Here is a 27,924-nt window from a genome sequence, read left to right on the forward strand (position 1 = left end):
TTCATCCACTAGGCGAGTGACCTTATCGCAGAAGGGTATCAGGTTAGTTATGCAGGACTTTCCCTCTGTGAACCCATGCTCACTGTGCCTGATGATTGCATTGTTCTTTAAATGCCTTTCAATAGCCCCCAGTGTGATCTTCATAGGTATCTACAATCAAAAGGTTTGCTTTCTGGATTCATCGAGGAGTGCAGAATTACTGCTTATCTTTTGCCTGTACTCCTGCCTCCTCCAGCCCATATCAGATATTGCAGAGGATGAAGCCATTCACAGGCTCTGGACAGAAATACATTTTTTATGGTTGCCGACTTCCAAACATCCAGTGTGTACTTTACAGCCTGAAAGGTTTCTTTTTTTCTTCTTGCAAATTTCCTTCTTTTCAGAAGAAACCAAAGACACAAAACACTCACTGAAAGCATCAAAATACACTGTGAACAAGTTTGGAAATAAAGCAAATTATTGTTTTATTCACGAACATCAAATAAGTGTAAATATTTGTGGCCTCCAAGCTTATGTTAAAATAGTAACACAAATTTCTTAGAACCTATCTGAGGCCCACAGAAGTCACCAGAATGGCTCTAGCAATATTATGGCCTTTGGAAAGGGACAGGAATAAATTTGCTTAATAGATTCATTGGATCAAATCACTTATCACTTGATAGGTGATTTGGATGGAGCTATGGCTCGAACTCATTTGATTCCTTCCACATTCACACACAGAGAGACACAGTAAAATGCATCCTGCTGGGGCTTCCCATTGTACATCTTCTGAAAAAAATGACTCTGTTAGGGGTTCCTCCACCTCTTCTTCAGATAACTGGTAAATGCATGCAGGACTGCTTCCTGAAGTCTGTCGCTGTGGAATACCCATAAAGGGACGAACTGCAGGACACATGCCTTCAGAATAATCAAGCAAAAACAATAAAAAGACAAAGGGTTATAGGAACCTCTTGAAAGAATAACTGAGTGTTCAGAAAGGTCGTAGAAAACAGTAAATGCAAAAGCTTTTACTTTATACTTTCACTATGTATGTTTCTCTTAGAAGGAAATGTTCATTCCTCTCAGTGTTCAGCAAATCTGTTCTTGTCCCTATACTTTCATTAAATGCTCCTCGTTAACTGCTGCCATGTATAAATATTTATTCTATTTTGTTAGCTTGGTATCCTAAGGAAATCATGTTTATGTGATAGCACAGTCTGGTTTTATGTCCTTTCCCTTCCCCACTAATAACTTTTGAATCTGCTGGCCAATTTCTGTAAAGGAGTAGGGGTCTCAGAAATATTCCTAATAGGGTCATGAAAACAGGCAGCTGGAGAAAGGATAAAGACTAACCAGACACCGAACTGACCTCAGCTCAAGACACAAAAGTGGAGAAAGCCACACTGTGCTGATACCCCTGTGCTTTACTTGTGTATTCCACCCTTCATAGTTTACTGGTGCTGTATGAGCCCCTATTCACTGTTTCTCATCTGATGTCCAACCTTAAGGTCTCTGAAATTAGTCAAAAGAACCTGCTGAGCCCGGGGAGCGTTGGTTCCGCCTTTGGGAACCATTTACACACTATCAAATTCAATTACCAGAATTTCATGGGCTAAACATCCAAAAATCTCATCTCCAAAGGTGACATAATCCAGTGATTCACTAACAAACTCTTCTGCCGTCTTTGTAATAAGACCAGGTTTTTGGTACATTGTCATCGGAGTAGAAACACCGTAAGGAGCCACTACCTAAAATAAGAAGTCATAACAACAGTGTAATGTCATCTAATGTTCACTCTGCAGAATGCTACAGCATCTGACAAATTATAACAGATATTTGCAATGGATTAAGACAGTATGTGGAATAAGAATTGGTACTATGATGGAATAAGGAAAAAAGCGTATAGCTGCCTACAGGGAAGAGAGAAAGCTTTGACAGGGTCACCCAGTACTTCACCAAGGACGGCTACACTATACAGATTTAAACATCTCAGATATTCTTGAAGAATTTGTTAAAATGAAGGCAAATATGGCAAGATATAGCATCACCTGTATGATAATTCCCTTTGCCTTATACTCTGCCTGTAGTGCTTTGGAGAAAGTGCTTGTAAAAGCCTAGAATAAAATAAAACAAAATACCATTAGCATAGGAAACTAAGTACTTTCACATATGCTCATAAATATGTGTGAACAGGTCCTTAACAAAAATGGACAAGCATCATACAACCTAAGGCACCGTGCAGTGGTGAAAAACATATAAATGAACTTTTCAAGACACATTTTCTGCTGGTGCACATGAGCAATGGCAAGACCGACTGTTTATCTGCACCAGAAAAGATGGAGCCTAGCATTGGCCCAAACCAGGCATGAAACAAGTACTACTGCAGACTGGACTGAAAGCTTTGTCACATTTATGAAAATGCAGAGATAGAAATGCCTGAGTCCCATTTATTCTAGCTATTGTTTCATGCGACTCTCATCTCTGGCTGACACCTACCCTCCCAGTTCAAGGCTTATACTACTGTTTCTCTTGCAATAAGAAGGGGAGCGAAATACAACTCATGCCTTCATGAGCATGTATACCTATGAGCATAGCCTACAAATGTGATTTTCAAAGTAATGTATTTGGGAATTTGGGGGGTTTTGTAGCTTCAACCTGTAGGGTTTATCTTTCTAAGTTTTTCTCCACACCATGAAGAGTACACGTATACTAACTTCCTTGTGTAAAAGTTGAGTTTCTTTCAAGACTGATTTTAGGAGTTAGATCTTTGAGAAATATTGAGAAACTTGACAACATTGGATGACTACTCTGTAATTAGAAATATAAAAGTCCTACTAAGGAGAGAAAATGACAGTGTTTCAAAGTCATCATTTGACAGGTCTTACAATTTAAACACCAATAGTGTCGTGATATTGCATGAAACATCAATATGCTAACAAGTACAATAGTTTCCTTTCAGGGCATTGCAAAAAAAGTCCATTTAAAAAGAAACAAAGGTAAAAGATACCCAAGAATGAAAAAAAGTTAAAATAATACAACCAATGTACCTTATCACTTTGAAATAACATTAACTAAACTTTTTTAAGGAACTAAAATTTTCTGGTTTGAATGTAGTTCAAGTTTTGAGTAATGAGAAACTTACGTTAAAAAGAGAAAAAGGAAATGGAAAACTGGAATTTCTTACCAAGAATAACTAGCTTTTTCTTACCAGGTGGAACTTTAGCTATGTTCAAACAAATATTGTTAGAATTTTTAATTTGGAGCAAACCTGAGCTGAGCAAGTCACTTTTGGAGTTTCAGTGAAAATCATTCACTTTTCATTTTTATGAGCTCTGGGGTTTTAATTCAGAGCAAAATTTCAAAGTGAAATCTATGAAGTCAGGCAACTCACTATGCACCTACCAGGAATTTTATTCTTGGTTCCATAAGCAAAATCTAGCACTTTTGTGCATCTACAGTTTTCAGTAAACTAGCTAAGCCAGCCTGGTAAAAATCACCACTTCCCAGAATGAGGACAGATTGTGAGCACTGGTGTAATACTATTTAACCAAAGGCAAAAATGTTCCAATGATCAGATGTACCTTCAACTGATTTTCTTTACGTAGCTTCACTGATTCTTAGTTCTCAGCTAGTGCTCATTTACATCACTTCATTATTTCAGTGGAGCAACACTGATTTATGTCCTGAAAACCTGGCCCTATATTGCTGACACAAATGCTTTGGTAAACAGTTGATGGGGATTTCTTTATAAAGCAATGTGAATGACTTACCTTAGAAGCTGAGTACATTGTGTATAATGGACAAGGGAAAGTACCCAGACCAGAGGACAGATTCAGAATAAGACCTTTTTGTCTGAAATTTAATTTAAACAGTTACATTCAGTTTACGTTTGACAGTATTATAGTAAAAGCCTGCACAAGTTGAAAACAACTTTTTTCCCCCAGAAGGCATAGCTCTCCTATTATACTGTAGACTACAGTTTCAAAAGACCCAATTTTTATGGTTTAGTTAGGTGCAATTAAGTCTAAAACAGTTAGGAATAATGTCATAAGTGAAATTTAAATGCCTAGTGCAATCAGAACCATGGGAACATTGTACATGCTATTGTACATCTAACAGAGCAAAAACTGCCATCAGAGGAAAGATTTTATGCTCCTAAGTAATTGGTAGGTCCCCTTTGCTCATTAGCCAGCACATTCTTTTTCCTGCTCCATGCATCTGTTGTTTTAGCTTCCCTATTCACAATTCCCTGTACAAATCACTAAAAACAATTCATTCAGCAATAACCAAGAAAAAAACCAAACCAAAACAAATAAATAGTAAGAGTTTATTTTGTTGCCAAAACAAAAGGCATGCACTGTCCTCTAAAATGCAGTAGTTAACAATGTTTTGTAGAAACTCCATCTGAAGACCTTAATTTCTGGTTTAAGGACCCCCATGTCTAAAATACCCATTGTATTAAAAGGAGAAAAGGGATCCTTAATTGCATAGCTGAATTAATCTCTCTGATGTAGTACAAGTATTTCCAGAGCTTGAAAACTATTATTCCAAGTCCAGCTACCACTCTTAGAAGAATATGACAATATATTCAAATACCATTTCTTGCCTAATTAGACCCATCACATGCCATTTTATTTCTGCAACACCTACATTTTTTACTGGACACAGACCTATATTTTATATTTTCTGTCTTGTTCTGCAGTTGACTGACAAGTTGTGGCAGTTCCTATCATTCATTCACACAGCCCTAGAATAGAATCATAGAATCATAGAATCACTAAGGTTGGAAAAGACCTCTAAGATGATCTAGTCCAACTGTCAACCCAACACCTCCATGCCTACTAAACCATGTCCCAAAGTGCCACATTTACACTTTTTTTGAACTCCTCCAGGGATGGTAATTCCACCACCTCTCTGGGCAGCCTGTTCCAATGTTTGACCACCCTTTCAGTAAAGAAATTTTTCCTAATATCCAGTCTAAACCTCCCCTGGTGCAACTTGAGGCCATTTCCTCTCGTCCTATCACTCCCAGGTAACAAACTGGGAGAAGAGACCCCCACCTCGCTACAACCTCCTTTCAAGCAGTTGTAGAGAGCGATAAGGTCTCCCCTCAGCCTCCTTTTCTCCAGGCTAAACAACCCCAGCTCCCTCAGCTGCTCCTCATCAGACTTGTGCTCCAGACCCTTCCCCAGCTGCGTTGCCCTTCTCTGGACACGCTCCAGCACCTCCATGTCTCTCTTGTACTGAGGGGCCCAAAACTGAACACAGTATTCAAGGTGCGGCCTCACCAGTGCCGAGTACAGGGGCACGATCACTTCCCTAGTCCTGCTGGCCACGCTATTTTTGATACAAGCCAGGATGCCATTGCCTTTCTTGGCCACCTGGGCACGCTGCTGGCTCATATTCAGGCGGCTGCCAACCAACACCCCCAGGTCCTTCTCTGCCAGGCAGCTTTCCAGCCACTCTTCCCCAAGCCTGTAGCGTTGCATGGGGTTGCTGTGGCCCAGGTGCAGGACCTTGCACTTGGCCTTGTTGAACCTCATACAATTGACCTCAGCCCATGGATCCAGCCTGTCCAGGTCCCTCTGCAGAGCCTTCCTACCCTCAAGCAGATCAACACTCCCGCACAACTTGGTGTCATCTGCAAACTTACTGAGGGTGCACTCCATCCTCTCATCCAGATCAGTGATAAAGATATTAAACAGGACTGGCCCCAACACAGAGCCCTGGGGAACACCGCTTGTAACCGGCCGCCAACTGGAGTAAACTCCATTCACCACCACTCTTTGGGCCCGGCCATCCAGCCAGTTCTTTACCCAGCAAAGAGTACACCTGTCCAAGCCATGAGCAGCCAGTTTCTCCAGGAGAATGCTGTGGGAAACCATGTCAAAGGCTTTACTTTGTCCAGGCAGACAACATCCACAGCCTTTCCCTTATCCACTAGGTGGGTCACCTGGTCATAGAAGGAGATCAGGCTGGTCAAGCAGAACCTGCCTTTCATGAACCCATGCTGGCTGGGCCTGATCCGCTGGTTGGCCTGCACGTGCCTGTTGAGTGCACTCAAGATGAACCGCTCCATAACCTTCCCCAGCACCAAGGTCAGGCTGACAGGGCTGTAGTTCCCCACATCCTCCTTCGGCCATTCTTGTAGATGGGTGTCACACTGGCAAGCCTCCAGTTGTCTGGGACCCGCCCTGTTCACCAGGACTGCTGATAAATGATGGAGAGCAGCTTGGCAAGCTCCTCTGCCAGCTCCCTCAGTGTTCTCAGGTGGATCCCCATAGTCTATGGGCCCCATAGACTCGTGAGTGTCCAGGTGGCGTAGCAGGTCATTAACTGCTTCCTCCTCAATTATGGGGGGTTTATTCTGCTCTCTGTCCCTGTCTTCCTGCTCAGGGGGCTGAATTCCCTGGGGATAACTGGTCTGACTACTAAAGACTGAGGCAAAGGAGGCATTAAGTACCTCAGCACTTTCCTCATCCTTGATGGCAATGTTCCCCCCATTCCAATAAAGGAGGGAGATTCTCCTTGGCTCTCTTTTTGTTGTTAATGTATTTGTAAAAACATTTGTTATTATCTTTTACAACAGTGGCCAGATTGAGTTCTAGCTGGGCTTTTGCCTTTCTAATTTTCTCTCTGCATGACTTGACGAGATCTCTGTACTCTTCTTGAGTCGCCTGCCCCTTCTTCCAAAAGTAGTAAACTCTCCTTTTTTCCCTGAGTCCCAGCAAAAGCTCCCTGTTCAGCCTGGCCAGTCATCTTCCCCACCAGTTCGTCTTACGGCACATGGGGACAGCCTGCCCCTGCACCTTTAAGACTTCCTTCTTGAAGAATGCCCAGCCTTCCTGGACCCCTTTGCCCTTCAGGGCTGTCTCCCAAGGGACTCTCTCAACCAGTGTCCTGAACAGGCCAAAGTCTGCCCTCCGGAAGCCCATGGTAGTGGTTTTGCTCACCCCCCTCCTTACTTTGCGATGAAAGCAAACAGAAGCTAACACTAACAGCAACAGAAGAAAATCTTACTGATTGACATACTGTAAAGTGCAGCAGTTAATAATGAAAAAGCATAGCTACCACTGAATAAACTGGAGGTAGCAGCTAAAACCTACTGAAAGTTCTACAAAAAATTTTTACCTTGGCGCCATTTGTTTCAAAATTATTTTTGTCATCTGTAAGACAAATATATTAAAAATTATATCCATTCTCCCTCTTTCTGATTGCATTTTTCAACTGATCTTGTTTTCTTCACAAGATTTCCACTCGCTCAAGCCCCAGTAATAGGTATACAATTCAAACAGCTAAAATGTGGCACAGCCAAAGTTTTGGAAAACATTTTACAAATGCTAATGGCCTGCAAATCATCTGATTTGTAAAAAAATTCCAAAGGTTAGTCTTCTAAGCAGTGAAAGTCTTATGCTTATCCAAAGCTTTTCAACAGTATCTGAATTTAATCATTCTTCAATACTGAATCATAACTGCAAGGAGAAAGTCAACTTCATAGTGTTTTTGCATTTTCAGTTCTGGCTCTACCTGGATCAGAAAACAGCAGAAAATCAAGAAACGAAAACTTTTTTTCTGCTACCAAAGAGAGCTTTAGGATAATTTTTGATGCTAATTATTTAATCACTCATTCTTATTTTAACAATAGACTTAATCACACCTGTGATTTTTAAAGTGCAATTAAATCCATCTTTAGGTAAGAAATCTGCTTCTGCTTGTTGTGTTTGAAGAGTATTATTGATAGTAAGCCTAAGTCCCTAGGGAATTCATACTCATACTATTAACTCTTTATAAAAACACACATAATGTATGACTCTTCTCAGGATAAGAGTGTGACTGAACTCGTAAAGGGCAGTAGTGAAAAGTAGTGCAAAAGAATGATGCAGCTTAATTCAGTCCTTGTTAATTCCCTGTTTTTTCAGTAGTGTTATTGTGCACAACAAGATAGTAGGAGCAGGGTGGGGTTCACAAGCTTTGTTTTCAGAAAGGATGACAATGCAGGTGGGTCGCATCAGCTTGGGTGAAGGGAAATTTCCAAGTAAAGTGGAAAACATGGGAAAAGGTCCTGCTTTTGCAGTGCTGAAAATCCTGCTGGCATCTGTGGGAGCCAGGAATACCTGGAGCTCGGGCATCCCACTGCAGGAAGTGGTGAGCAGGATCCTAGCAGGAATCAAGGCAGGCAGGGGGGAAAAAAACTGCAAACAGATTTAAAGATGATTTGGACCTAACCATGAGGAATGCTGGTTAGGAGCATGACTTCTTCTTTGTAATTTGGAGGAAGGTGAATGTTCGTGAAAGACTGAAAAGGTCGTGGTTGCAGCAGTGGGGGAAAGGAATCCCCAGGCCCTGGTGAAGCAGGAGAGGTTGATTCCGAGGTATGTGTAAGGTGAGAAATGATAAAGGGAGAACCCTTTTGTATCCAGACCAAGAGGGTACAAAATGTTTGCCCTGTTTTTTGTGAGGCACATATATATAGCATTCAGATATTGCAGATATTTCTCTTCTCTTGATGTATAAATAGAATAAAACCTAGGAACAGAAAGTTCACCAAACTACTTCATGGAAGAATTTGTTTCAATTGACTGATATTACATGATTTATTATTTGAAGTCATTAAGCAGCAGTACAAATTTGGGATGTAAAGTTTGCTAGCCAAAGAAAGACGAACATCTGTTGATAATTTTCATGTCATGTTTAGAAAGATATTAGCCAAGGTTGAGACGAACTACAAAGCTCTTGTTCTGCTCTTGTTCATGTTAACATGCTGCTTGCAAACAGCAGAGCAACACAAATCTTAATCAGAGGTGGAAAGCGTGAAATACTAACTATTCCTGTAAGGGAAATAGCTAACCAAAATTAACAAGAGGTAACAATACAGAACTGGGAGTCAACTCTGAAAGCTTCTGTCCTGCACTGATACAAAAAATATTTTTTACAGAACAGAATTGTGTCAAAAATGCAGATACAGTACAGGAAGTCAAACTGCGTATCTTCCTGTCCTGAAGATTTTGATTCTGAAACAAATCTCCCCCTTTACCGAAACCACGTTTTTGCAAAATGTTTCAGCTGCAGTGTAATGATGTGTCTCAACCAAGCAACTGTGTTAAAATGTTTCCAGTCAGCTCTGATCAAAATATTTCATAGGCAGTAGAAACAGATGGGGTCCCTAAAATAATGCTGACGTTCCTGATGAAAATTACTATCTGTGGATAAACTACATGAAAATGCACAGGAAAGCTACTCGGTTGCTCTTGTGTGGGACTAATTTTTTTCCAATAAAGCAGTTACAGATGGAAGCTAGACGCCAGTGAGCCACATACCTTTGTAACAGAAACTATGTTGCAGTTGACGAGGTTCTGCAGGAAGCAAGAAAACAGTAAGTTCATGGATAATTTCAGAAAGTTTGTAGCTGATCTCAGTAACAAAGCTAGCAATGCCAACTGAAAAGCTTTCTAGCAAGGCAGCTGCTGTTAGAGCTGCTTTGCTTGCCTCCGATTGTCACTGGCGGTGCCGATGATGTGCGCTCATCATAGGGGTACTCAAAGGCAGCTGAGCCCTGACTCATTTTATTTTAAACACGGCATTCAAATCTGCTTTGCACCCCTTTGACTCTGTGCCCTCCGTTTTGCCCAGCCGTGTCTTTGCGCGTGGCGAAACCCGGACAGCCGGTGTCCAGGCAGTGATGGCACCAGCAAACCAAGCCGGATGCAAAGAGACAACGAATTACAGAGGTGCCGGGCTGAGATTGAGTGGCTCTCAGTGCCAGAGGCAGACTGTCTGTGCAGCAAGAGCACTGCCGTGCAGAGACATCCTACCAAGACCAGCAAGCAAACACAAGTTGCAGCAGCAGCAGAGGTGCCGACATACGGCTGCGGCTCTGAGGGAAGCAGCCTGCGTGCAGATCTCTGGTTTGTAGTAGATGATGATATATAGACTGAAGGGATCCTGAGACAGGTGGTAGCAAGAAATACGTTCAGAAACTCTGGTTTTTTTCATGGCTAATACTATAGAGGTAAATAACAATAAGGCAATGAAAAACTTTATCACGTCCTTAATCCTGTCAAACCATTCTACACGTGTAGATTAATTCTCCCCAAAAAGTAAGCTGTGTTTAAATTTGGTTTATTTTTTCATTTTTTTCACATACTTGAACAATGGTGTTCCAAAGAAAGTAAGTTTTAACAATAGTAACAAGAACCCAACACTTCAGCTGTGGCTGTGACCAGGCTGGACCCCATTACATTACATGTGAGCAGTGAGCCAGAGGGGCTGCTGATCCCTGCTACAACCAGGCCAGCTGTGCTCTCCCCTCCATTGCTGAGTGCTTGCTGAAATCTACCATTCTTTTTCTCTTGCAAGCTCTTCTGAGCATTAAAAACAAATCAAAATGTGCCCCTTCAGGCTCAGTTCTTTTCCCACTCAACTGAACAGTTAAATATGTGCTGATTGTAGCAGGGGCAGAATCTGTCCCTTGTTAAGTGGAATTACAGTTCCTCATTGTTATATTGGAAGTAGAAACCCACAGAGTAATCCTACCTCATCTATGTCTGGTCCATTAAGGAAACGGCACGGAAGGGGATTATGAAGCATTCCAACATTGTTAACTAATCAAAGGAAACACAATGATAAGGACCAAATCTAGACAAAGTGCATAGTTCAGCTAGTTAAACAAATGGCTTCTCCTCGAGACTCAGAAGCTTTTGAGCTCTATGTGAAGAGAAATGCTGTTTAGCATTGAGTCTTGTTCTCACTGAAGTCATCAGTACTGACCAGCACTGACTTCAGGGAACAGAAAAACAGTCTGTTGCTACAGTTTTGGGTTTTGTTTGTTTGTTTGTGTTTTGTTGTTGTTGTTTCATTTGTTTCACTATTAAAAGGATGATTTTCTTTACAAAAAAATAAAAAACCCCAAACTTCCCCAAAAAACACGTTTTCATTGTTGCTGTGTGGATCGTACCAATTAGTGTTAGCCACAGGCTCATTTCAGATTGAATATAAGAATTGCACACAGCTGTAAAACACCCAATAGCAAAAACTAATTCCTTGAGGCCAAACAGGGAAGAAGTTACCCCACAAGCTGGATACTGCTTACAAAGCAGCAGAAGAGGTTTCACAGTAAAGAAGCCTCTGTACAGAGAAACAGGAAGCCTTTGGAGAATCTTAATTCACTTTTAAAACTTCTTCATGATAACTAATGCTCGAATGCATTAGGCAGCTGTATGCTTGGTTTTAAGTGTTGGCTAACAAGTTGTTATGACACATCATTTATACAAGTCTCAGTTTAATACACTGCGGCCATAAAATACTCTTCAATTAACAGACCTTAGTGACTCACCCAGAACACCAATATCCAAGCCTTGCAGACTTTTTTCGATGTTCTCATATACTGAATTTTTGGTGAAATCAGCTTGTATAACCTTCACCTTTTGACCTGTGGTTTGCTCTGTAATTAAGGAAAAAAAAAAAGAAAACCCCTTTGCATCTACCCAGAGAGAGGGAGAGCTGTAATTAAGTAATGAGAGAAACAATCGGATGTCTCATTTAGTAATGTCTGCTGTACAGTAAGCAATTGCTTCAACTTCCTTGCTTTAAGAAAGATCAAAACACAAGCAAAACACTCTCACTGTACCCAGTTGTTTTCAAGGAAATGGCCTGGCAAATATAGGATAAATTTATGCCCTGAAATCAACGGAAGTTCCCTCACAAAATCTAAACACCATTTGGTCCTTCAGTAAGAAAAATACCCCAGAAATAAACAACACAGGACTTCTTCCCCTGGTTATCATAATATTTATAAATGAACACTGTCAGCATACTTTAGACAAGTGAATGTGGGATCTACATAAGCACAGTTTTGCAGAATTGTTTTAATGTGGTTTTATGTGTAAGATGAACATTTTAACAAGTAGAGCTTACCTTTTCATGTAGGAGGAGGGGAAAACAGGGCTGGATGTGATGCAGTATCTTCTACGTTATTTTCAAGCAATTCCTCTCCTATTTTGACATTTGCACTCCTATAGACTGAACCTTCCCAGGACTTTGCAGGACTAAAAGGCATTTAAGGGAGGGTATAGCTTAAATTTTACAAGGTCCACTTACACAGAAGGGAAAGGGAAATGTGTATGATTTTTCCAGTGTCATTGCTATGCAGGAGTGGAGCCCAGCTGTACATTACCATTTTTCTCAGCAGTTGATTTATTGCTGTTCATATTTTCAATGAAGTTTCATGAGGAAAAGAGGTAGAGGCTCTTATTTACTCATTTTAAAGGCAAGGTTCTCCTTTAAAGGGGCCCGCTAAGGTCTCTTCTAACTAGATGTTCACGTTGTAAATTCTTACTACTAAACCTGCTTTCAAGTTTTATGGGCAACCTGAAATCCAGATGAAGTTTGCTGAAAAAGTGACAAGTGAAGCTTGGAAATGTCAGTAGACGATCGGATTGCAGACTCGCTGCAAGTGGCAGGAATTCAGGTGCACGTGGATGGCAGAAAGTCTGCTTTCTGTCCTGTTTGGGAAACTGACTCTGCTTGTTTGGAGCCTGATTTTATCATACAGTTGACGGGGAGCATTGCTTTGAATAGGAATCAGACTCACTAATTTCTACACAGAAATCTTGCCTCATCCCTTGTGTACATTCAGAATTTGGGAAGAGGCCTTGCACCAGCTCCCGCAGGAGAGAAAGGCTGGCAGAAAGCTGGTTTTGGCTCCAGCAGGCCAGTTTGCAAGAAAACAGGGCCTGCGTTGGAGGGTGAGAGGATGTTTTTCCCTCCCCGGTTTTTCCCTCCTTGCCTCTCACTACACTGCAAGTCTCGAGCACTTTATGCTACCCAAGTAACACAAGTGGTCTGAGGAAACGGCAGACCTTCTGACTCCGTATCTGAAATGCGGGCTGCGTCTTGTGTGCAATTTTAGAAGACATCTGTCTCCATGACAGAAGAAAGGAGGAAGGAGTGCCCTTTTTCTTGCCCTCTTTCCACGCTGCAGTTGTGTGTATGAAAGGGACAAAACACCCTTTGAACCTTCAACCTATAAAAGCAACTCTAGTGGCAAATGACCCCCTAGTGGTCCCTGGCTGGGGAAATGGTACAACTATAAAGAAAAGGACATTGTGAGTGTAAATGCAGCGAAGAGAAAGAACAGAGCAACAGCTGGAGCAGACACCTACGGTGACCCTCTGATTGAAGAGCTCTATAAACAAAACGAGATGGTCTTAAAAAGTGTGGTGATGTTGTGGCCATCTTTCTTGCGGGCAATGAGAAGGGCAGCCAAATCTAGAGCAACATAAAAATGAGGATCAAACAAACCATTTGGACTTTCTCTGCATCCCCTTGTCTGTACAGAACTGTACTGCTGCAACCAGCACTGTCAGCCAACAACCAAGTACTCCAGATGGCTTTCCTCTGTCTCATTTAAGAATAAAACAATATGTTAAAAAACAATAAAACTATCATGCTGATAAATGAATTATCCAGGGATAGCTCTTCAGAAAATGATAACAATTCTGCAAAGGAGATAGCAAAAAAATAATTTCCAATGTTTCTTATGTCTCTCCCTCTCTGTGACAAAGATTTATGACTGTCTTCGAAGACACAAGTAATTCCAACTCTTTTTAAAGGTCCTAAGTATGCCAGAAGCAAAAAGTCTAGGTTTTCCAACATCAGGACAGGTTATTGTCTTTTTTAAAAATGAAGAAAAAACTAATTTAAGGAAAATTAAAAACTTGAACTGAGTTGTTTAATCTGATGAGTTATAAAATGTATCATTAAGAAGGATACATCTAACTCCTTCTGACCTCAGATCACTTGGGAATCCCACTTGTCAGATAGGATAATGTGCTGCCTTTTGAAATTTACCAAGAGGAGAATAAATCAGGATGAAGCATGAAGTTGGTTAGGACATGCAGTCTGCCAAAAACTCTCCTTTTCTGGTTAGACAGTTATGAAGATCATCTGAAAACCTAAGGTAGCAAAATGAATGCCTGAGCAACACAAGAACTGATCTTTGTAGAAAGAGGGGACCCTTTTGAAGTACTATAGCAAAACTTGAACATGAAGAGAGAAGCACTCAGACTAAGATGGCATTCATATTCAGTGGAAATTTTCAGACAGGAGAGCAAAATGAGAAGTTACTTTAACAACAGAAAGAGGTTTAAAAAAAATTTAAGACTGGGGGGAACTATAAAAATTTCTGTTAGATTATAAAGCACAAGTTCTGGCTACATTTCAAAAGTCTTTTGGAGAAATTTATCTCCTCAGAAATAGAAGATAACTCAGTTTCAGAAATAACAAGAAAATAGAGGAGAAACAAGAAGCATGAGTGTAAAAGCAGAACTGCAAAAGATGATAGAAGATACCAGAGAACACAAACTCAGTGAACAAAAAACCATGGGAATTGCTCCTAGTTACCAGAGCACTCAGACCATCGGTCAAAGCCCTGAAGTGCTCTGTTATGTAGTAGTGCCTATTGGGAAAACAGCCGTGAGCAATAATGCTTTACCTCAAGTGATCAGCACGACACAACAGGCATTTTTAATAGCCTTTGAGGATGAAGGAAGGGTGTGCCAAGTGAGTTGTTTTATGCCAGTCAGTGATCTCAGCTTGTTACCTGCTTAGCTCTCAGAGCTAGCTCTGGAAGGACAAGGGGCGGCGGACACAGTAGACCAGACTGGAAACTGAACCCGCAGCAGGGGGGACAACTAAATGAATTAGCACCTTTACAGGTCTTAGTGGTTTGGTTCTTGACAATCCAGTGGGATGATTTTTCATGTTCACTGCTTTATTCTATACTAATAGACATGATTTCACCAAACCTGAATTAATGAACTGCATGCTCAGCTAGTCTAAACTGGTGTAGCTATATTTTCTACTGCTTTATGAAGATCACACGCCTTATCTTTCCTTAAATACAGATTTGTTTCTTCTCAAAAAAACCCCAAAACCAAAACAACTAAATCTCAAAAAAAACCATACTTGTTGTGAATAATTTTTATGCCTTACAGAAGTGGCTTTTGTTTGTTTGGCATTAACAGCTAAACAGTACAGACCCTGGTCATATAAATAGATCCTAAAGTATAACTTTTCAATCAGGACTTAGCTCCATCTGTACAGCTTGCTTAGGAAGTGTAGGCAGAAGAAATAAAAAAGGAGTGCAGTTAGAAGCATTCCATCATTTCTAATCTCCTGGTTTTATGGTTTAATCAATGTTTCACAACCACAATACTAAATGTGTTAAATGAGCAGCATACCTGGTGTAATGGTCCTCTCTGTCTGCCCTCCACAAGACTTAATTTGTTATCTTTTGTCTCATTCTAAAAGAGCTTTCCTGTCAGAGTGGATGGAAATCTGGCTTTCAATTCCAGTGCTTCTTTAGAGAAATAATTTTCTTAAGATTCTTGAGGTGGATTTCTGCCTGCTACAGCTCTGAGAGCTGTTCCCAGGCACACCTGTGGCCCACGAGACTGTTCGAAAGCCAGACACTGAGGTCTGTGGAATTACCCACACTTTAGACTCCTTTTATTTACATTATTCAGTATCCAAACTGAATGTGACAGTATGATTACGCAAATAATATTGTCAGGTTGAAAAGGGAGGCAAGTCTTTTAATTATGGTGTCCAACTGATTGGAAAAAGATATATGGATGGTGTAGCTGTTAAGAATAAGGAAACACGAGTAATGTGTCCAGTCCTACAACAGATTTACACAGCATACAACAAACTTTTTGTCTCTATCTCTCCATGCCTTAAAATCTTTGCATGTTAGTTCAGGGTAATGATAACCACTTGGAGAGAGACACTGCTTGTTTAAGCAGTTTAGAAAGAAAAAGTCAGTGAGAATTAGAAAATTTAGAAAAGAGTAAAACCATTATGGTTAAGTTGCTGCTTCATTTTTAGTTTCTGTTGTTTATTTACTCGCATAAAGTCACAGTAAGTTTAACTTTTCTTCCTTCCCAATGACAGCTTAGCTTAATTACAGTAAAGCCTGAGTCTGCAAATTGGAATCAGTGGAACATTTCCAAAGCTTTAACATAAGCCCACATCCAGAGCTCCCTGCCGATTTTAGTGACCTCCAGATCAGATACTCTATGCTGTTCATCACTATATCTTCCTCTCCTGCCTTTTGTTTGTGCCATCTACTTGTTGTTATGTTCTCATTCCCAACCTGACACAATAAGTAACACGTGAGTCACCCTAGGCTTCAGCCAAAACCCGATGAAAACAATGGAAAGATCTCACTGGGATTCACCACCAATTTCAGCAAGCTTTGGGAAACCTCTTTATGCCCACAACCCAGCTGAACACGGCACAGAAACCTGATTGGCATAGGCTGAGCTCCTGGGCTCATACCATCCACCTCCCCGCACCTTGGATTACATGAATAGTGCTGCTGCAGTCAGGGAAGCTTCCTCACGTGCAAAACGTCACGGGTCACTTTTGCACAAGGCGTAGGAGTGTTCGTAGGCTATCTCAGCAGTACCTTTCAGGACAGGGCAAGTCCTTCTTTACGTGTTGCTACACAACCCAGCACAGTATGGCCTCGATTAGGAAGGGGGTCTGTGGATGGCCTTATAATATATCATAGTGCAAAGGAATTTACAGTATGTTATCTTTCTGGGCTCCACCACTTTTTTTCTTTACTTAGCCATGTTAGTCTCAGGAATCTTACTGTTTTCATTCTTTCCTTCTAATTATAATTTACAATGCAAAGAAACTATAAAAACTCCTTAGCCTTTTTTTTTTTTCCAGGTTGCTATTATTTTAATTCTTTAACATTTAGCTGCAAAGAAATGCAACAACTACACCAGAGCTGGCTTAATTCCCACAGAAGTTAATTTTTTATGGCTGTTTACTTAAGAGGGGCTAGTGTAGGCTATAGTCACATTGGTTTCACAGATATGGCTGCTTATAGAGACTATTCAGGGAGCTGGTGCTTTCCTCCTCTGATACCCCTTGCTTCCCAAGGGAAAATAAATTATCCCTAGGAAAAAAGGGAGAGAAATTGGACAGAAAATTTCAGAGCCCAGTCCTTGATTTCAGTAGCTGCAGGTTCAGAAGTTACAGACTTTTTCACCCGCTTCAAGACTGCCACATCCCTGAGAGAGCCAGTGCTGTCTCTGCAGATAAGGATCCTGGACCTGATACTCTGTTGGAGCCAGCTGCCAAGCCTGCTTAAAGGCAAGTCTTTCTGACAGAGGTGTAGTCTTGGAGGGACACATGCTTAACACAGGAACCTGTAAGTCATGGAATCTGGTGGGTACAAGCCATGAATAGAAAAAGAGAAAGTGGGAAGAATAACCTCCATTTCAGCAATATTTAAAGTTAATGGAGGATATAAACTCATTTGACTCCTAAATAAATCCTAACTGTCAATCTTAACTTATTTAAACAAGCCATTCCCTGCAGTAAATGGCTAATTTCCTTTGAAGAAAAGAAAGAGAACAGTAATTCTAAAGACACACTATTTAACTGCTTTATCAAAAGCCAACCATAACTTGAAAACCTTAAAGAAGTTACACTGATTTAATTTTTATTCCTCTGTTATGTTCCAAGAACTAGCCTAAAGGTAACCTTTCTATCCCAAGCATAAACTGTTTCATAGATTACTCTGACAACTCTAGTGTTATATCTCCTTTGCCTGTATTTACAGATTTTAAGGGCAGCTGAAGCCAGTAAAGAACACACATTCACTTTTTTTATCCAACCTATTGCACTTTTTGAATTATAGCACGTATTTTTAAAGTGATCCATGACCAGAAGGGTTCAAGCAAAACAGTAATACCAGAAATTACTTGTGGTACTGGAGCAATACCTGGGGCTACATCTGTAGCAATATGTGGTGCCCTACTGTACTAGATACTGTACCGAGGAAACAGACCTCCAGATACCTGTAAAGCCAGACTGCTAAACAGGAAGATAAGTTTGAGACAAACACTTACCAACTTCAGAGGCTACTCTCTGCAGTTTGTCAAGAGTTCTGCTTATCATAACTATATTTAATCCACGTTTTGCCAGCTACAAGAGAGGAATATAAAAGTTGTTAGAAAACAGTAAATTGACAAGAATCTTTACAGTTTTTTGCAATTTTGCAATAAAAACAACTATGGATTTTTTTAAATTTCTTTCATTCTCCTGCCACTTGCCTAATGGGAAAACAACAGATATTAAAACCAGGCCAAACAATACTCAGGCTTCTAACAGTCTTCCAAAATACCTCTTTCACTGTACAATCTCGGACCCTTACAAGAAAAATATACTGGCAACAATCAAACCCCAATAATATGAAAAAAAAAAAAAATCTGAGCCAATTTCAAATGAATGAAAGTCTGCAGGGAGTGAAAGCAATATGACATTTCCCAGAAACACATTTTTATTTCAACTTGGATTTGGGAGGCCAAATATGTTGATGACTTCCTAGTCATTTTACAACATCACCTTCCACCCTGACGTTTTTTTTATCCCGAGGAAGTAGATAAAGCGTATTGAATTGAAGGCTCAATAGTTTGAAAGGATTTGGACTTTCTTCGTATTTTTTTAATAGAAATAAAATGTCATGCAGGTCAGATGGATAAATTTTAACAGTTTTTTTTTCATTAGTTGCAAACTAAAAAAAAAAAAAAAAAAGAAACCAAGGAAAAAAGGTGAAGTTCATGCATAAAAATTCAAAATACAGTCACACAAATATATATCCACAAAGATGTTGACCATAGCTGAAGTTTATAGCTGTGAACACTATTTAACACAGCAGTCTGTTTATAGTCAGTTTGGTATTACCACATGCAGAACAAATGCAGAACAAATAGAGAATGGTTTTCTCCTGTTTTTCCGAGGCCTCCCATTCCCATCAGTTAAAGAGTTTTAGGCAAAGCTTTAGAGAGAAACATGGCCCCAGCTTGTGAAACTAAGTTATTAACAAGCAGAAGCTGAACGGAGCTCTGTGCATAAAGAAAGGAAAGATAAAGCTGAAACTAGAAAAATGCGCGTGAGAGCAAGCAGAAAGAGAGCTAAATTAGTCAGCACAAAAGATAAAGCTAACATTATCTGAAAGTACCAGGTCTGCTTAGAAGAAACTAACTGGTGAAGCCCACACGCGGAAGACCCATTCATTTCCATAGCTGACTCCCTGCAACATTTTCTCCTTAAACCTATTTGAGGGAAACAGTTTGTCCTGTTGGGCTCTTGTGAAACAATGCAGAGAATGTTAAGGAATAAGGACCTTTGTTCAAAAATTCACTACATCGAGAGTACGAGGGGCAGACTGTCTATTAAATGTATCAGCCACAACCATTTGCATTTTCAGCACAAAGACCATGCTCACAATTCTGTGCTTTTGGCGACCCTCTCACATAATTGACGGGTGCTCCAAAGAGACCTGCACAGACTTAGACACTCGGGAGTTTCGAAAGCTTATTTTAAGGGCTCCATTTTAAGTTCTCAGGAAGAGAACTCTAATTGCCTACATACTGGCAGATTTCCCTTTGTCCACAATGAGCTTGACTCAAGCCATTTCCAATCGGAGACATGGTCTCGTTTCCATGGTCGCTTGCTCCTTTCTGCCATTTGGGGGTGTTGAGATGGGGATTATTTTAATTTTTGTGCCTTCAAACCCAAAACCAAGTATCAACCATGCCATATACAGAATAAAAGCAAAGTTCTGGTTCACTGGGCTTCTCACTATCAACTCAGCTGTGTCTCCTAAAACCTAAGTAAAAACTTATTCCTATTGCTAAGATTGCATTGTATTTCAGCTAAAAGCACGTCTGTGGCAATCTTACAAAATTGTTAACTGTCAGGTGAGAGGACTCTCCCTTGCTGCTGTATACCAGACTAACTAGAAGTATAAGGCTACACACCTGACTACTCTTTTTTGCTTCCTCACACCAGAAGCATGCATTCTGTTCAGAAATAGATTTCGTAGGGCCCTCAAGCAAACAAAAAGAACAGTGCTTAGAAAAGAATTTCCTGGCCATCCACAGCAAAGGTTAAATCAGTTTTAACACTACTGCATTTCAAATAAAGGTAACTTCTAGTGTAGACGCCTTTACCACAAAACATTTTCCTAAAATAAAAAGGCTTTGACGTTAGAGGATGGTATTTCCCTTCACAGTTAAGAATAAGCACTAGCTCCCAGCAGTGCAAAGTGAAGCTGCTTGTGTTAGGAGATCCTGACTCCCAGTGGCAAAGGACTAAAATGCTCCTGAACTTCTCAGACTGCTAAAATGTAAGATCATTCTTACCAACTCCAGCCATAACGAATTAGGACGACTTAGCATTTAGAAATGGGGCTAACAATGAAGAAAGATCAATCAGGATCTGCACTCTGGAATCCCACAAACTCATTTTTAAAAAGTTTAAACCAACATTAAATTAGTATAAAGTCACTCTGCATTTTCTAGCACATTTTTGCAGCTCAGTCTGAGGTGATTTTTTAAACAATAAAGCTTCATGAAAAGTAAGATACAGGTGTTAGATTCAAACCATGCATGTAACTACTACAGTTACACTGACAAATCAGTTATATTCTATATGGATCATTAGATACAATAATTTAAAATCCCTAATAATGCTTTATGGAATCTGTAGCTGCCTACCGTAAATTTCTACCTATTACAAAAGAGATTCTTCTCTCTTCTCCAGGATTGTGCTGATACAGCGTCAGTGCTTCACCCCTTTTCTGTCCTTGCCTTGGGTTCAGACCTGTAAGGTCTCTATGATTCAAATCTTTCAACCTTTTTTGGTCCAGCAGACCAGGACTGAGACAACAGGGCAGAAGGATTCTACAAGCTTTCTGCTAGCTCTGCACCTGTGCAACACAAGTAGAATAGCAGTATTTCCAGGAATAAATCCTGGTCAAAGTGGAGAAATTAGACTACATATGCAACTGGAGCAGGAAAACTCAGATCACATTTAGCTTGTATTATATTTTTGGTAATACTACGCACAATTTCAGGAAATGAAACAAAGGGTTAAGATTTAAGAAACTCTTGTATTAAATAAATGAATGCAGTGTCTGTCTCAAAATGGTCTGCTAAAACATTGATTTAGACACAAGCACTGGCCTGACTTATAAGAGAGTTATGAGCTATTAACAATAACAAAAATGGTGACCATGTGAGCCACCAACATCCTGCTTGTGCCCTGACATCAGATGAGAAGTGTGTAGAGGCTAAACCATAAGTCTCCGAGTATGGCATGGCCTTGTCTGTAAACCCAGTATGTTTGAGGTGCTAAGCCAGTAACAGATGCTAAAGCACATCTGTAGTTATTACATAAGAAAAACAGAACAAGACTGCAGCAGTACCTGAAATGCTAACAGATGAGTAGAAATGTGACAGCCTAGCAGCACACTCACAGTTGACAGATTTTTGTTCCTTGTTCTAAGTCTGGTGAGTCTAAACCCCATCAGCCCAAGAACTAATGGACCAAATCTAACAGAAACCTGGCTTTTGAGGTATAGCAAACTAGATCCAAAATCCCAGTACTCTGACATCACAGCGGTCAGTTAAAAGGTCGGGGTCTTTATGGTCAAGAAGGCCAGTCGTTCAAAATCACCCTGATGTGCTAGAAATACAGACAGAGACTTCATGGAAGCCTGGACTTTCATGCAGAAGAGGATAAGCGCAAGCTGTGTGTGTGCTTGCCTCTCAACACAAGCTCAGAAAATGAAAGGGACAATAACTTGATCTGACAAATCTGTGTCCTGGCATCGACAAAATAGTATTCTGAGACCTCACGGCTGCCGGGCTCTTCACACAGCCCCAGTCAGCTCTTGAGCTTAATAGACTTTGCAGAGACCTGTATTTAGCCATAAACCTTGGAAACAAGGGTAGTGAACCAGTAAATACTGTAATCTTTCCCTGGACCTCAGTCTGCTGGGTTTTACCCCATGAACCACCTACAGGGATTTCCACATAAAACACCGAAGAAAGCAAGCCACATCACACTAGCCTTCCAAAACACAAGAACTGCTCTCCTTAGTCTCCTATACCATATACTACCAACAAGTGTGGAGCACTTACATTAGTTTGTGATTCATTATCAGGCCATGCCTGAGCTCAGGATGTCAGAAAGAGACTCATCACCTGGTGTCAGAGCTCAACTCTAGAAGAGCAGACACTGTGGCCATCAAACAAGGTTTGCCTTCACATCAGCCCATAACACCAGAGGGACCTAGGCCAGAAGAACATCAGAGAATTTTGTACCCTGACATCAGACCAGCAAGACAGTAGTGCTGAGCCAGAAACTCCAAAGGTACACAAACATTAAAACAGCAGGGTCAGATTTATTTATCCACAAGCCACACACAAGTGTGCGCTTCAGCCTCAGCCAGCAAGATGATGTGCCAAGCTATGAGCTCATGTGGTGTGGGCTTGGGATCTGCCCCACAGAGCAGTAGCAGAGCACAGCTTCAATCAAAGGGACCACCTGAGGAGGAAGGTACATCTCAGCATGGATAAAGATGGCTCTCAGTCATCCCACAAAAGCCAAAAAAATGAAGAAATGTTCCACAAAATCTAGACAGTTCCAGCCAAGTTTAATAAAAAAAAAAAACACAGTAGTTGTTTTATTTTTTCTCATGGTGTAAAGCAGCCATTCGCATGCTATAACAGGCCTTTTAAATGGGATTTACTCTTGCATAACCCATATAGCACAAAGCAAGCAGAACAATGACAGAGGCTCTGATCTAGACATTCACAGGTGCCTGCAGCCTTCACATGGATAAAATATCACCAGGTGCTTACACAAAAAGTTAGTTCAGCAAGCTGCATGTGCATGTGACTACACCCAGAGGCGTGGTGTTAAATAAATGTTTAAGTATTTCTGATGTTTCCTCTCCCTGTCTTGATCCCATCCCATTCCCCTGACCTAAATATTCATCAGACCCTTCCTGTTTGCACATCGCTACAGCAACTCAGTGAGTAGACAGAAGGCAACATTTTCCCTTCTTTCCCACAGGAGAACTTGTGATCTTTATCACAACTATGCCAAACATTAAACTATAATAGCTGGTATTTGTGCATTGAATCCTACATTCAATGCACCTTCAAAAGTAGTTATTGTATTGCCACTCCCAGTAATGAAAATCATGAGGTAGGTGCTTAAACAACACATATGCTTAAAAAGACTAGCTTAAAAATCCCGTAAATTAATTCAAAAGCAAACTCATTTTCCTCTCCTGTGAGATTTTATCATTTATGAGCAGAAGGCATCACATCTAAACTCTTGCATATTACAGGCTGCTAATTTTCACCTGGTCACCTCAGCTCTGACGAAAGCATTGCTGTTTAACTTCTAGAAAGGAAGCCAGTTTTAAATGAAGACGCCAAAGAGAAAATCTACCGTTCAGTCACTGCAACTAATAGCAAGGCTGGTACATGATGGTACAAGGCCACTCTGCCTTCAGTGTTGATTAGCATGGGTGAATAGAGAGGGACTGCGGTAGTGACTGCACAGCAGCAGCTATAGGGTCAGCACAGAGCTCCTCTCTCCTCCTGCAGGCTCCAAGAGCTACCAATTCTTAATTAAACCATTAGGTTTCTTTATAATTTCCATAACTTGTAGTTTATATTAATTTACATGGATTTCTCCTTTTTTTGTTGTTTGAGATATTTCTTTAAAAATGTGTTTGCAAGTGTAAAGGCTAGAAAATTACATTTTGCATGTTAATGCTGGACCACCCCACTGAAAGTCAAAAAGCAGATTAGCTGTGAAACTGGGTAAAAAAGGACAACGTAGGCGACTTCCTACCCTGGACAGACAATATGACATCTTTTGGATTATTCAGTGTTTCCATTTTATTTCCTTGGTCTGACGAGACCACTGAAGCATGAATTACTTTCCTCTGAAATGCAGTACCAGCTTCCTTTCAGAACTTGATTGATGTTATTCTGCACATACAGAGGAGAAGGATTAGTACCACGTTTGTCACAGTGGCTTTGAATCCTAGAATAATTTTACTAACTTGCAGAGACTGATAAAGGGGTAGCAATTGCCATTTTGTCAAAATAAACTTAAGGGTAAGTAATCTTTCTTACCTCAAAGGAATACGCTTTTCCAAGCCCATCTCCTGCTCCTGTGACCACTGCAGAAAGTAAAAAGAAGAATCAGGATTACATTTGTAGCTCTGCTTTAGCTTGCTCTTTCTTGAATTCTTTAATCTTCATCATCCGTGTTTCCTGAACGTTGCAGCCTAAATGCTTCTACTAAAGCACAGAATCAATCTTTTTAAAAATTTATTTCCTTCTGACTTTTCATCTTTTTGTTACTTCATTTAGCACATTTTGTCTTCAACGCAAACCCTCCCCACAGTAACCTATCTGATGCAGTAGGTAGTTCTTACTCTCGTTTTCAATGGGGAGATGCTCAGCAACAAGTCAATTGCCTAAGAGGTGGTAGTATTTTCTTCCATGTACATATTTTTAGAAGTTCTGCTTTGCAAGTCGTTCACTTATATGCTGGTGGCAGAATGGTAGGTGATAAGGACTAACTGGTGACCGAAGATGATATGACACTTTCTCACACAAGAAATCTGTATGTAAAGAAACATCACAGCAAACTTACCACCATCTATAAATCATTCTTCCTTTAGAGCTGTCCTATTCATTTTACCTTTAGATTTACTGTTACTGGGAAAGTAAACAAGCTTCAGCATTTGTAAGGCACGCTGAACTTTAAAACTTATGCAAACAAATACTAAAGAGGAACTATAGAAAGAAAATCCTTATCACCTTAGAAATAAAGAAGAAATAAATAAAGGAGGAAGGCGCTAAAGCCATTCTAAGGTAAACCTGGTAAGTTTTCAGAGCAAAATTGAAAATGAGTCAATAGCTAAAAAATGTGGATTAAGGACTTCTAAACTGCAAAAGACACTGGGGAAGCAAGGTGATTTTGAATGGTTAGGTTCTTTGCCAACAGAAGAGCAATTACACTCTCATTGCACAGAGAAAAGAGACCCCTCAGTGAAGCAGCAGTGGGTTTTTAACTCTCTAGGAGACCTGCAGATGAAAAGCACGAGTCTCTTGGAAAACAAGCTTCCACCTCCCAACTTTAATTTTCATTATTCTCAGGATCTCATATGACGTGATACAGCAAATCACCCAAGCCTTCTGAATTTTACTGGGCCCAGAAGACTTCATGTTTATAAAAGCATAGAGCACAAAAGGGCCACTGAAGGAAACAAGTCTCTCAGCCTTCAGTGGAAACAAGGATTTTACACAGAAAGTTCCATGCACTGCTCCTCACCTCACACACAGAACAGAGGTCCTTGTCTCACTTAAATCAAAATGAGACCTACGTATTGCTTCAGAAGCAGCTGGTACTTAGGCAGGTCTTCTGCAAAGGGGTGGATTTCATTTCTTATTAATCCACTCAGAGATGTGCTTATTAAACACGTACTTAATCCAGACATATCATGTCTCTAATGCAGGGCAAAGGAAGGAAGCCCAAGAGTACTGTTTGGGTCACTTCTTAACAAGATGCCACATCAGTGACATCTGTAGCCCAGGAACTCAGACAATGCAGTACCTGTTCTGCTGTTCACTCTTGCTTAATACTGATAATCTAACGAGCTTAAGAAAAGCATCAATGATCAGTAGGAAGAAGAAGGTGTTTATTAAACATTTCTGTTATTTTATGAGAATGCGTAATATCTTTTAAAAAGTACTGCCAAGTTGCAGCCTTTGAAGTTTTTAGGCTAGAGAGTAGATTTGGCTCGTTAATGATACCATTAAGGATAGGTCACCAATTTGGAAAAAACAGACTGGAGCAAAGTCACCAGGAACAAAGAAAAGTTGCTTTGAAGAGTGGAGACCATATGCTAGACATAAACTAGTTGCTTCACACAGGAAACTGAGGATATAGGCAATGCTATTAAAACTAAAGCATTCACAGTATAGAAAAAAACATCAGAAGTAGGAATGGGGAGAGAATTCACATCTATACACCAGGTGCATGAGCTGTTACCAGTTTGACTATTTTTCTATTCTCCCCAAGTACGCAAAACCTTCAGGCTCATAAAACTGAAGTTACCAGGAGAAAACAAAAAGAAATTAAGCAAACCACACCTAGTGGAAACTGTGTTTTGTTCTGAAGGGACAGGGTAAAGAAATGCAAGCAAAACCTCTCCCAATTAGTAACTTAACAATGCATCACTTGGTTACAAGAAGAAGAAGGAGGTGAGGAAGTTTCCTTTACCTGCCCATTCTCCCAGCGATCGAAAGAAAGTCTGAGGCGAAGCACTCCAGATATGTGGGAAAATATATTTAATCAATCTGATGCATTTTACTAGAGTACAGAAACAGATGAGACCCCCAATAAGAGTGAGTAGCTGATGCTGGAATGCTTCCATGGTGAGCGAAGGCAGTGAGCTAGTATGAATCAGTCACTCTCTCCCCGGGAAATGCCTCCTTCCAGCACGCTCCTAGCCTCTGAGCACTGGCAGAGAAGTGAGAAGTCTAATCAAATCATGTGATTTTCTTTTTCCAAGGAATGTCCAGGGTTTAGATTAGAATAACATCTCTCCATTACACCCAGATTTGTAATCTACTGAAAAAATACAAACTAAACAGTGATTTCTGGTGCTTGCTTTAGAGAAAAGGTTTCACTCCTTCTCTGGAAACTACCCAAGAACAAAAAGAAAACAAATATTTTTATTGTCATTGTTTAGGATTCATAGAGACTAAAGATGGGTCTAAACCAAAACCCTGGATAAGAATACTCCAAACCTTGGGGATAACACACATCAGCACTACTTCTTACAGCGCTGAAGAGTTAAACTCTAGCCCAGACACTTCCAGAGCAAGTTCACACTGAACTTGTGTGGAGGCCAGAAAAACAGATTTATCTACAAATTTGAAGACAAAATAATGAAAAGTTACTAAAGTCACCTAAGTATTTCTATACAGAGAAAGTAAGATTACATAACTTTTCAAAGAGCTTTCTGAAAAGAGGTTAATATCATTATGCCCATTTTAGAAATGGTATGATTATGGCATGAACAAGTGCAGTAATCTATTAACAAGGGAATAGTATGTTTGAACTAGTATTAAAGTTGACGACATGTATCAAAACCTTAAGGGGGAAAAACGCTTACAAGAACAGTATCTCACTGCAAGACAAAGATTAATTCAATGAAATTCAGACTTCAAGTGATTAAAAAGTTTTTTAAAAATTAACATATGGAATTTCTCAGGGAAGGCACAGAAACAACCTTCACTGTTCTTCATAGTGGCAATCTGAAACACTATCCATTTTTAAAGATCATTTTAACCTGGAGAAGAGGAACAATGATTCTTACACATGCACTTAAAATAAAGTAAAGTAAAATTTGTCTATATATTTTAGTGATATTCTTCCACATTTAACATGAATCATGTTTAAAACTTAACCTAAACCTGACACCCAGAAGTCTCCAACTGAAGAACAGCATATATGTCAGATGTCACATTACCAACACCCTCAGCCAGAAAACCACAATATGCAGATGTATTACAGAGTAACGGTGATGTCTGAATCACAAAGAATGTAACACTACCTGTAACAAGAAGATATAAAACTGATTACCATCTGAGCTTAACAATAACACAGTTTCTTCACACATAAGCTCTCTTAAAAGTTCAGTATAATTACTGTTTTCTACACCATAACACCTCCTGTTTTACCCCATAAGTAAGGCCAGTCAGGTCAAAAAAGATCTGAATATTAAATTTCAAAAAATATTTCCATACAATCACGAATTCCCCAAAGAATCAGTCACTATTCAAGGAATACTTTGCATTTGAACAAGTTGTAATGTGTTCTTCATGTGCAATAACAATGCTGAATACCTCCATTAAATGAAAAAGAAACAAAATCACTTCTATTTGACGATGGAGTCAAAATGCAAACTTCCATAGCTGCCAGTCCTTTCTTTTGCACTTCCAGTTCTGCCCATGATCCTTTGACATTTTCTTTTCCGGA

General features: G+C 40.1%; 1 protein-coding gene across 4 annotated transcripts; it reads right to left on the reverse strand.

Annotated features, from left to right (window-relative positions):
* Positions 1-484: 484 nt before the first annotated feature.
* On the reverse strand, positions 485-27,917 carry HSD17B3 (hydroxysteroid 17-beta dehydrogenase 3). 4 transcript variants are annotated; one of them, XM_072859466.1, is made up of 13 exons: positions 26,161-26,286; positions 24,308-24,496; positions 24,003-24,049; positions 23,716-23,855; positions 17,907-17,982; positions 11,312-11,419; positions 10,513-10,580; positions 9,297-9,332; positions 7,111-7,145; positions 3,750-3,831; positions 2,028-2,093; positions 1,578-1,727; positions 485-897 (listed from the first exon to the last, which is right to left on the reverse strand). In XM_072859466.1, exons 4-13 carry the CDS (start codon positions 23,734-23,736, stop codon positions 787-789), a joined length of 753 nt encoding a protein of 250 aa, XP_072715567.1. In that variant the 5' UTR covers positions 23,737-23,855; positions 24,003-24,049; positions 24,308-24,496; positions 26,161-26,286; the 3' UTR covers positions 485-786. The 4 variants fall into 4 exon arrangements, with proteins under 4 accessions (XP_072715567.1, XP_072715565.1, XP_072715566.1 ...); XM_072859464.1 differs by lacking the exons at positions 23,716-23,855; positions 24,308-24,496 and adding an exon at positions 27,792-27,917 and having other exon boundaries at positions 26,161-26,400; XM_072859465.1 differs by lacking the exon at positions 23,716-23,855.
* Positions 27,918-27,924: the final 7 nt, after the last annotated feature.

The sequence above is a fragment of the Ciconia boyciana genome, chromosome 4, assembly GCF_034638445.1.
Source record: "Ciconia boyciana chromosome 4, ASM3463844v1, whole genome shotgun sequence".
In the NCBI taxonomy this organism is placed as follows: Eukaryota; Metazoa; Chordata; class Aves; order Ciconiiformes; family Ciconiidae; genus Ciconia; species Ciconia boyciana.